The sequence below is a fragment of the Camelus dromedarius genome, chromosome 3 (assembly GCF_036321535.1).
Source record: "Camelus dromedarius isolate mCamDro1 chromosome 3, mCamDro1.pat, whole genome shotgun sequence".
Classification (NCBI taxonomy): domain Eukaryota; kingdom Metazoa; phylum Chordata; class Mammalia; order Artiodactyla; family Camelidae; genus Camelus; species Camelus dromedarius.
The window spans coordinates 53,473,717-53,485,830 of record NC_087438.1 but is presented as its reverse complement, the minus strand read 5'-3'; the positions used below and the strand labels follow the sequence as shown (position 1 = coordinate 53,485,830).

At 33.6% G+C, this 12,114-nt stretch overlaps 1 protein-coding gene across 4 annotated transcripts in view; it reads right to left on the bottom strand.

Annotated features, from left to right (window-relative positions):
• Positions 1-12,114, bottom strand: part of ZFYVE16 (zinc finger FYVE-type containing 16) — a 48,398-nt gene that overhangs the window by 29,347 nt on the left and 6,937 nt on the right. For all 4 annotated transcript variants that reach the window (XR_010378873.1, XM_010975046.3, XM_064481988.1 and 1 more), the window contains exons 2-5: positions 7,291-7,399; positions 4,391-6,645; positions 3,139-3,235; positions 209-370 (exon numbers count right to left, since the gene is read on the bottom strand). Coding sequence is in view for 3 of the 4 variants with exons in the window: in XM_010975046.3 (XP_010973348.2) it covers positions 209-370; positions 3,139-3,235; positions 4,391-6,645; positions 7,291-7,360 (2,584 nt within the window). In the remaining variant the exon portion in view is untranslated. The remainder of the gene's footprint in view (positions 1-208; positions 371-3,138; positions 3,236-4,390; positions 6,646-7,290; positions 7,400-12,114) is intronic.

Here is a 12,114-nt window from a genome sequence, read left to right as displayed (position 1 = left end):
ATTGCTTCCTGCAGTTATGAATCTCTGAGCCACTTGAGCACGCCCTTTTTGTTCTTCCACCCTTCTGACGTATGTGTATAACCAGTTCCCTGTATTAAATTCCTTCTGATATCTAGTCTGGTTTCTCTTTTCTCACTAGCTCCTATCAACACTAGAAAATTTCTATTTTAATAATTTATCTTTAGACACAACATTTTCTTCTAGTTACCTTCAACACTTGGTTGTTTAAGTGCTGAGATTGGTAAAGTTGTAGGTGAGGGTATACTGGGTGTTTGAGTCTCCTGAAGAGGCTGGATGGTGGCACATTCATCAGAATGATTAGATTTAATAGTAGAACCAGTTGGACTCATCATCCTTTCAAATGCCTGAGCTATAAAGGGGGAAAAAAATTAAAATCTCAGATGTTTTTGAACTTCAAAGTCAGTTATGATAAATATTGTATTTTTTAAATTATAAGGGGAAAAAATCAATGGCTAAACAAGAAAAAGAAGTGGTACTTGGCAAAGATAATATCCTTACTTTGGTTGGCAGCACTCTACTTCAGTATAAGCTACCAATCAGTTATTTCCATATTATTTTGGCATATATTTGATATCTACTAAAGAAAATCATTGTTATTTAATATCTGTTTTTGCCCTTGTACCCCTAGACTCTATTTCCAACATAGTTCCTAGTAATTCTTTTAAGACATAAGTCATATCACATCATTCTTCTGTTTAAAATCCTTTAATGGCTTCCCAACTGGAATGAAAATTTCAGTTGTTACAATGGCTCACAAGACACTACATAGTCTGCATCTCTGCCTCTTCTGCTTTCCCAGTTAGCCATCTGACATCATTTCTCACTAAAATCCTACTTGCTCATCATATTCCACATAGGCCTCCCCGTTCTTCAAAAAGTAAAGCAAGCACCCTTCTTGCTTAGGGTCTTTGCTCTTACTGTTCTCTCTGCCTGAAATGTTCTTCCACATTGCTTTATCCTTTCACTTCCTTCAAGTCTCTGCTCACACATCATATCATCATAAACTCTTATTCTGATCACTGTTTAAAAATAACCACCTCTTGCCACCAATCTGTTACTATCTATCCCTCTTAACATTTTTTATTTTCATTTAGAACATTATCACCATCTGGTAGTCTCTTTGTTTCCTGTTCGCCTCTCCCCACATTCGTAAGCTCCATAAGATCAAAAGCTCCATAAGAACAGGGAGTATATTTTGTTCTCAGCTGGAGCTCCAAAATGCAGAACAGTGTATGAATATTGCTGAATGATTTTTTCATCCAAATAACATGGAACAGCACTGGTAGCTCTCCCTTCAGCCTTTCTCCAAACTAATCTGTTATAAATGCTGCCACTGCTACGATAATCTTCCTCAAGTGCCAATGATTTAGCACTTCCATGAAATGGCTTCCACTAACCAAATAAAATCCAAATAGTATTCTCAGTTTCAAAGTAATTTCCAACTTGCCCTAAGTTTCTATAATGGCACTCACATGCATGCTTCTTTGAAACTTGCAGAGTCTCAGCACAACTTCCTCATTATCCCAAATCTCTAATCAAACTATCTTTTCTTCAAGTAATTTGTCTTACAACCCTTGAACCAGCTTTCCCCTCTTATTTAATAACATTTTTTTTAATGACCATGTGTACTATTTTCAATCCCTCAGTTGGTGTTAAAATAACTTTTATTTATGTTTTCTTGTGGTGTATAAATTAGTGATAAACAGAACCATAAATAAAATTAATTACTATAAGATACCAAAACAGAATAAATAAAACAGATAACTAAATAGATAAATCCATGCAAAATATTTTCTTCGTTAAACCAAAGCTTGATCTCAGTATCCTACTGAGACTCTTTAATGATTATATCTTCTCTCCTAGATCGTTACAGTCAGAGTATGTTTTAATGTTCAACTAAAAATCTGACATATCAACTCAAATAATGTTTCAAATCTTCATGGCTGTTTTATTTTATTTTTCAAGTGGGGAAAAATAAATATGTAGCTTGTGCTAAGATTTCTGAAGTCTAGCAGGTCACCTGGCTAACAACACTAGCAGTAGTCTTAAAGGCTACTGAAGCAGCACAAGAAGAAACAAAACAACTATAAGCACTTAAACTAAAATCTTCATAAACATTGGTGGTAATATGGAAATACAAAAAGATTCACACTCTATCATCTTCCAGAGCAGAGGTCAACAGCAGGGAGTAAAGCAGCTTACCTCAGGCTAACAGACTCACATCAGAGCTTTTTGAAGAATTGCTGAAAAAATTTATCTTCATTCAAAAGAGAAAAACAAATTATTATCAGGTATTTATTCTCCTGGCTAACAGGAAGCAGTACCTGAACTAGTGCACAGGCCTGGTCTTAGAAAGTCCCAAGAAATATTTCTTGGGAATTAAACTGTCAACAAATCTTTGGAAATGCCAAGAAGTACTCAAAGGAACAAGCACGTATTTGAGGAAAAAAACACAAGCACGTGTGTACACCCGCACAAACACATACAACTGTGAGAACGCAAATAAGACCACCAAGATTATTGCTGGTAACAGTAAGCTAGCTAGGGAGCCAGAGAAGCAATGGGAAACACATGAAAATAAAATTCTAAAACTGAGAAGGAAAAAAAATGAGAAAAATGTCAAATAGCATGACAGTCCTATGAATTTATATAAAAATGATAAATATTACTACCTTATCTTTTATTCCCACTTTATGTTGTTTTTCTACAGAGTGGAACCTATTATCTTGCCTCATACTATTAATATATAAGACTGAATACTACTTATTGGTAGATATTCTATAAATGTTTAAATTAAGATGATGAGGATGAGGATGACAATGATGGTGACAAAAACAAATAGGCAGGTGAAATGTAGCATTTAGGGACTTGGTACCTGTTAAAAGTTAATGAACTGCCACTCCAGAAACTGAATGCTTCCTTTCCAGACTGGTAGTAATAATTGTGAGAGTGGAACAAAAAGAAGAGAAACCAAGCCTTGGGATGTCCCACCTAAGCCAGATAAGTCAACACTAGGTCCTCGCCTTAAGAAAATAAAGAAGTTTATCTTTGTCACAATCCAATTATTTTTAAGATTTATGCAATTACTGGAAGAAAATATGTCAGGTTAATACTCACCTTTACTAATAGTCTCATAGCAGACTACACATACTCTTGCTTCCTTTTCTAGATACTGCAGTTTACACTTCCTATTACAACAGACACCACAAAATACCTATGAAGAATAAAATATCAAATTTGGTTTTGTTTTAAGCACGTTTATACCTACTGGAGGCAGGGGAAGGGGAGACCCCCAAACTCTAACCATTTTTCTGATCATGTAAACAATTTTTCTAATCACTATAGGTAGTTATTAAAATGACTCTTTTTTTTTAAACTGAAATTAGGTTTCTGCAATTTAAAATTATATCTCTGATGAGACTTCCTTTAAATCAGTTATGTTAATTGGAAGGGAACAAAAATGTTCTTTAATGAATAAGTTAATAATTGAAAAAGCTTTCTCTGGTCCTTTACAACTTTTAAAAGTAGAATGTTATTCAAAAAAGAAACAGACTCACAGAGGGAACAAACTAGTGGTCTTCAGTGGGGACAGGGAAGGTGGGAGGGGCATATCAGATAGGGGTAGGGGATTAAGAGGTCAGACTACTATGTATAAAATAAATAAGCTACAAGTATATACTGTACAGTGCAGGGAATACAGCCAGTACTTTATAATAACTATAAATGGAGTTTAAGTTGTGAATCACTAGGTTGTATATCTGAAACTTATACAATATTGTAAATCAACTATACCTCAATTAAGAAAAAAAGTAAAATGTTATTTTTCTGAAAGAGAGTGGGGTTGATCTGAGACCAATATATTACTGAAAAATGATGAAAAAATGCAATGTTATTTCTACAGGCAACTCTTAAGAGTTTATAGATGATTAAGGCAATCAGACGACAAATAAAGACAGCTTCAGTGCTCTGAACCTTATGCAAGCCAATTTGCCTTTTTCTCAGTGTTTACTTCAAGTTTTGACCATGATACTAGCTGCAAGAGTGGTCCTGAAATTAAGTATTCAAGGACAAACTAGGAACTGACTGAATTTGGTACATCTGACATATTGTTAAAAAGACATGTATTCTTAGATTTCACAAAAATTAGTGTTCCTCATTTCCCAACATGTAATATTCATGACAATGTGACAGTTATTTAACCCTCAAGCAATCTGTAAAATGACAGTGCTTTATATATTTCCATGTAGGTGAAAAACAATGATTTTAAACTAATGAATCTTTTAATCATCAATTAATAAGCTTTTTGGTCACATTGTATTTCATTTGAAATGTCTTGAAAGAATAAAAGACAAAGATTTTTATAACTTACTTTACCACATGCTCGGCAGTGATGTCGCCGTTTGGTAAAAGTAAATTTAACTTGGCAGTTCATACAATTTGGAGCTTCTGAATCAGGAACCCAAGTAGGTTGTTTCTGGCCCAAAACCAGGCCTTCTTTGCAGGTGTTTGCAGGAAGAGAGTCTTCATTTGCAGTTACAAAACTAGATCCACCTTCAAAATTACTTTCTATATCAATGTAATTAGAGTTGAAGCTAACCTGAGGATCAGTAGTAGAATCTGTAGTACAAGTTGTTGGAACAATGGTATTTCCTATGCTGGGTTCACTTTCAGGCATATTTGGAACATCTGGCTTATCTGGTTCCTTTGAACTCCTTGTTCTTGATGGAGCACTAAACAATTGCTTAGGTCTGGCCCCTCCAACATGAACAGACTGACTGTTAATATTAGAGACTGATACTTCATTTGTAATCTCAGACTTACTGCTAGATAACCCTTGTTCAATGGGAAATGTACTTTTTTCCCCTAAAGAAAGGCTACCATTTTCTGTTATATTTTGTTTATCAACTGTTTCACAAATTATATTAATACCAGGGCTTTCCCCAGTAGCTCCTGCTTCAGCATTGAAATATATATTACTGGCATTTCCATCATCTAGGCCTTTCATATCTATCTGATTCATTTGAGATTTTGAGTCATTTACATTTTCTTCAAATGATTTTACGGAATTGGTCTGAAGATACTGTTCATTCAGAAAAGCATCAAGTTCAGCATCACTAATTGGTGCACCACTTTTCATGCCTTCATCAATATTAAAGTAATCCAAGTCTTGCCCATCAATATCATTGCTTGAAAAAGTAAGATCTTCACAATGATCTGGAGACTCTGGGGCATCAGAAAGCTCTATTTGAGATTCTGCAGCTGCAGAAGAACTGGTGTTATCAGAGTAATCCAAAGATTCAACTCTAATTACCATCTGGTCAGAATCTAACTTTCTGTCTCCCATCTTTTCAATTAGTGGCTGGTGAAGTATGTTTTTACATTTTTCCTGTTTCAAGAGATCACTCTCCTTCAAAGTTTCCCCACTTAAAATGACATTCTTCTGTATTTCTTCATGCATAGTCATTGCATCTTGTATATTATCTTTAGAGTCATTCTGAGGTAGACAATCACCATGCACTTTACTTTCGATTAATGATCCACACAAAGACCCAGGTACTGGAAGACAGGACAATGAGGAGTACATATATTCACTTGAGACATGTGAAGTTGAAGAGGGATCCTGGATTACATCTTTATTATCTTTAAGATCTAAATTTCTTGAGTCTTCTTTTGCAGATTGTTTTATAAATGCAGCAGTCCTATCTTCCTGAAAGGATAAGTCAGGTAATTTGAAATTTTCATCACTTAAATTTGAATCATTTAAGCATAAACCTCCATTTTTTGGAAGACTGCAAGGCAAAGAACTCGTGCTGTCTCCTTTTAAACATTCTGTGGCAACTCCAACTGCCACATCTACCTCCTCTTTTACCAAACAGCCATCAGCTTTTACTAATTCACATGGCTGGTTCTTGTGTTGTAGGTTGTCTTTGGCATCAAACATTTTGGAACTTTGTTCAGTCAAAGTAGATAGCATGTTAAAATCAACAACTGATTCTAACTGATTAGAGATCTTTTTATCCTTTAAATTTTCTTTTCCATCATAATTACATGAATCTAAAAGTGATGTATCTACTTTTATACCAAATTCTTTAGTTCCACTGATTTCTCTGTTTTGTAATTCAGAGTCATCATTTTGTTCCTCTATGACATTACCATGGTCTATTGAAGAAACACAGAAAGTTTCTGACATTGAAGATAAATCCAGTCCAATCAATGAATCTGCACTAGACTTAAAATCATCTGGCAATAATTTTTTAATATCTTCTTCACTGTTAGTTACATGAACTAAGTTACCCATGTCACTTATCAGATCACAGACAGGTTTACTACATCGTCCCTTGTACAGAGGCTGGATTTCATCTGAAGTGCCACTATCCACAGAAGAAAGGAGATCAAGTCCTGTTACATTTTTTTCATTTTGTATAGATGTCAGTCCCTCAAGTGTTTTTTCATTCAGGGAAATCTCATTTGTTTCACAGCCTGTTTCTGATGAGGCACAACAATTAATGCACTGTTGATCCTTTGGTAGCACTGAAGTTAGTTGTGAGGAAGCCAACTCTGAAGAAACTGAATAGTGGTTAGAATCATACGCATTTTGTGCATCCTGGAGATAATCTTGTTCATCTAATTAAAATAGAAATATAATGTTAGTCAGGAAACCCAAATTAAAATTATTACAAAGATATTATGGTTTGTAAGACTTCTGAACTAAATTTTTTTTAGACCAGAGATAGATTACTTTCTTGCAAAATGGTAATATCCTCCAAAATTATTTTTATTTGGATTTAAACTACCTGGGGTTTTTACTTTTCAATGTAGATGTCATACTATGACGGAAATTCCACTCAAAATAACTCAGTTGCACTGGAAAAAAACAGATTAATGAAGAGCTGAAAAACAATCTAACTTCTTTGTTCTGTCCTCTGGTTTCCTCGCCTTCATTCTAATATGAGGAAAATACTGTCTCTCATAATAATGAAATAGCAATTTATATAGAGCTTTCAAGTTGCAGTTTAGCTGGTTCATACGTTGATTTTAAAGGTCTTTCTTTACCTAAATTTGTATCTGGAGAGAACCTTCTAGTTCCTTACTTCTATCTCTGGCTATCGGTACTATTCAGTGTAAGAATACACTAATTCATGATAATGAGATAAATGAATGTTTTACAGAAGATAACCATGTGACCAAAATTGAAACCACATTTTGCTAAGATATTAACTACAGACATTTTAAAATTATATTAATGGCAAAAATGGAAAACCAACAAACCTGGATTCTGTTCAAAATCATCAAGGAGTTTGTCCAAGTCACTGACTGCTGCTTTAAAGTAACTGTCCATCCTACCTGTAGAATTATTCAGAATTTAATTCTTGTGTGCCTAGAAAACACAAAAAACGATAGTTCATTTAATTCTCTAACATATAAACATTATGCCATCTACTGCATGCCCAGAAACATAGTCAAATAGACACACAAAAAATTTAACAGCATTGCTTTAAGAAATCTATAATTTAGTTGGGGGAAATTCCTCTATATATACAAAAATGACAGGAAAACAAACTCTAACACCATAACATGCATACATAAACTATTGTAAAATGTAAAACTCTACATAACTAAATAACTCATGGGTCAAAGAATTCACAGTTTAAAGCTAAAAACAATTTTAAATACCATATAGCAAACAATATAAAATATACTACATACAAATAAAAATACTGCACATAAAAACTTGTGGGATTCAGCAAAAGTGGTACATCAACAGATACTTACAGCCTTAGATGCTTATACTAGAAAAGAAGAAAGAATGAAAACTAATCAGCTAAAAGCAGAAATTAAAGAAATAGAAAATGAGCATATAAGAGAGATATAAGAAAACTAAAAGTTAGTTTTATGAATAAAGTAGATGAACATCTGATCTGTCGCAGGATCTCCACCAAATAAGCCTGAAATACCTTGAAGGAATCTATCAAATGACTAATGGGATAATATCAAAAGGACACAGAAGCCAAGTTGAAAGGGATCTCACTGCTTAAATGGGACAAATGAATATCATATAAATGACTACAAAGGACTTACCACAAATCAAATGGATTTTAAAAAAACAAGAAATCTTAACCATACTAAAGACAAAAACGAAGAAACACTATACAGTAGAAGGGTTGCTAGGGCAGTAACCGTTATTCTGAAAGTTGATACTTAAGAGAAAAGATCTAAGAATTTATCCTGCCCTTTATTTACAAAATGCGTTTTAGGATAACAAAATAGTTGCTGAGGAAAAGTTCTTTAGATAAGACTTCCAGCTGATCAGTGCAGAAGGATACTAAAATTTTAAAAATCATCTCTTTGTAGTTCCTAATGCAATAAATGGACTAGGCAATGGCTATCAATGTATGCTAAAACTGTCAGATGAAAGGTTGGAGGGAAACTTTATAATGGTGGAATCAGGCCAACACATTTGAATCCAGTGATCAATTTCACCACCAATAAATGTGGAAGAACCAAATATTATGTGCTTCATGTTGAAGACAGCATCACACATAAAATATTCCTGTCTAAAAAAATTGAACCCGAATCTAATCAAGTTTTTAGAACTAACTACATGTTTACAGGAAATTCAAGCATAGAGGGACAAGTTAAATGATATCAAAAGAAGGCAAATGGCTTAATCCAGAAGAGGGAATACTTTATAGCAATGTTCCTCAAATTGTCAATGGTGAATGATCTTTTATTTTCAAAAAACTTCCAATCTGTTACAAACTATTACTTCTGTAAAACACAGTAAAACAATGCAGGTTTTGCAATAATGTACAAAAAGATACACATTAAGCATATCTGAATGATAGCCTGGATTAAGGACTAAGAGAGGGAAATGAAGGATAAAAGAGAATAAACAAATGAGAGGGCTTTACTAGGACCACTTATGATAGTTGCCATGAACTGAGGACACATGAGACTTAGAAAAAATTAGGGATACTTTAAAGATGGATTAAAAAGATTAAACAGAGCTTAAGAGAGCACTGAATGAACTAGAAGACCTATCTGAAGAAATAACCTAAAATGCAGCCCAGAGAAACAAAGAAGAGGAAAATATGAAAAAATAAAGAGACATGGATGACAGAATGAGAATGGAGCCTCATAAGGAGAAGAGAGAGCATGGAACAAGCATGTTTGAAAAGATAATGCTAGGAATTCCAGCATAAATGAAAAACACTATAGACACAGATAACTCATTATACCAAGCAATATAAATACAGCTGACCCTTGAACAACATGGGTTTGAACTGTGCAGGTCCACTTATATGCAGGTTATATGGAGGAACCATGGATACAGAGGGCTGACTGTAGTTTATGTGCAAATTTTCAACTGCAGAGGAAGTCAGCACCCCTAACCTCCATGCTGTTCAATGGTCACTATAAAAAGAATAGTTACTCTATAGGGAAGCTTTTGAATTCCTAAAATAGAACAGTCAGAGATACAAGGTCATCTTCAAAGGAACAATAATTATGCTATTACAAGGTAAACTTGAACAATTCTCAATAACACTGGTATGTCATCCTAATTCAATAAAGCATATTACTTCTTTTAGAGAGGGTAGGGAGGTAATTAGGTTATTTAGTTAGTTAGTTAATTTTTTTAAAAAATGGAGGTACCAAGGATTGAACCCAGGACCTCATACATGCTAGGCACATGCTCTACCACTGAGCTATACCACCCCCTCAGCATATTACTTCTTTTATTTCCATTTTTAAATTGTGATTATACCATACATATACAAGAGTACACAGACACCAAAACAAATAAAAGGAACTTGCAGGAAGAGACACGGTAGGAAGAAGAAAACTTCAAAGACACTAATATTCTCAGAAAAAAGCAATGCAACTATGAAACAGGAAGAGGAAGCCATACATAAGGAACATATGAAGAAAAAAAGTGATCGTGGAAATTCATAGCAGCAATCTTAAAATTCAAGTGAGGCTTATAGGATGTAGTAAAAGCAGTGCTTAGAGGGGCATATATAGCATTAAGTGCATGTATTTAAAAAGAAGAAAGATCTAAAAATCAATAATGTAAGCTTCCACCTTGGGAAATTAGAAAAAGAAAAGCAATTTAAGCCCAAAGCAGGGAGAAGAAAAGATAAAGACTGGAGCAGAAATCAATCACACTAAAAACAGGAAAACAACAGAGAAATGGAGAAAAATCACTGAAACCAAAAACTCTTTCTTTGAAAAAACTAAAAAGAATTGATAAACTAGGCTAATTTTTTAAAAAAGAAATACAAATTACCAATATTAGAAATGAAAGAGGGGTCATAACTACTGATACCATGGACACTTAAAGGAAAATAAAGGAATATTATGAACAACTCTATGTCCACAAACTTGAAATGGACCAATTCCTTAAAAAACACACACTATAAAAACTCACACAAGGAGAAAGAGATAACTTGAACAGCCCCATATATATTAACAAAACTGAATCAATAATTAATAACCTTCCACAAAATAAGTCACCAGGTCTAGATGGCTTCACTGATGAATTTCACCAAACATTTAATGAAGAAATGATCCCAATTCTCCACAATCTCTTCCAGAAAAAAGAAGCAGAGTAAACACTTCCTAATTCTTTAAGATCAGCATTACTCTAATACCAAAACCAATAAAGACATTACAAGAAAGAAAAACTACAGACCAATATAGTTTATGAACATAGAAGTAAAAATCTATAACAAAATATTAGCAAATTGGATCTAACAATGTATAAACAGAATTATACACAATAACCAAGTGGAATTTATACAGGTAAGCAAGGCAGGTTCACCATTTGAAAATTAATCCATACACCACATCAACAGACTAAAGAAGAATTATCATATAATCAAATCAACTGATGCAAAAGAAAAAGCATTTGACAGGATCTAACATGTACTCATGATAAAAACTCTCAGCAAGCTATAAGCAGAGGGGAACTTCTCCAATTTGATGAAGATTTTTTATAAAATACCTACAGTTAACGTTATACATTATACTTAAAGATGAGAAACTGGATGCCCTCCCCTCAAAGACTGGGACCAAGGAAAGGATGTCTTCTCTAACCACTCCTATTCAACACAGTACTGAAACTCTCACTAATGTAATAAGAAAAGGAAATAAAAAAGAAATAAAAATGTCTTTATTTGTGATGACATACTTTTCAATGTAGAAAATCCCCCAAAATTGACCCCCCCTCCAATGGAAAAGTGAGTATAATAACAAGAATGAAGGATACAAGGTTAATATACAAAAGTCAAATGCTTTCTATATATTGGCAAGAAACAACTAGAATTTGAAATTTTAAAAAATACCTGACTGGGACATTGTGCTGTGCACCAGAAACTGACACATTGTAACTGATGATACTTCAATTAAAAAAAATACCATTTACACTACACCTCAAAATATTAACTACATGGATATAAATATAACAAAATATATACAGGACCTATATGTGGAAAACTACAAAATACTGATGAATAAAATCAAAGCAACAAGACATCAGATTTATGTTTACCAGAAGTGAGAGTGAGGGGGAAGAAGAGTGGAGGAAAAACGAACTGGATGAAAGTAGTGAAAGGTACAAACATCCAGTTACAAGATAAATAAGTGTTAGGGATGTAATGTACAACAAGATGAATATAATGAACACTGCTGTATGTTACATATGAAAGTTGTTAAGAGAGTAAATCCTAAGAGTTCTCATCACAAGGAAAAAATTTTTTTTCTATTTCTTTAATTTTGCATCTATAAGAGTTAATGGATGTTCATTAAACTTATGGTGGTAACCATTTTATGATGTACATCAGCCAAATCACTATGCTGTACACCTTAAACTTGTACAGTGCTGTATGTTAATTTTATCTCAGTAAAACTGGGAGAAATAAAAGTAAAATAAAATGGATGAGACATAAATGTAAAATGCAGTATTATAAAACTTCTTGAAGAAAACATAAGAGAAAATCTACATAGCTTTGGGTTTGATCATGAATTTTTAAATACAACATCAATGGCATGAAAGAAAAAAAAGTGATAAGCTGGACCTTATCAAGGTTAAAA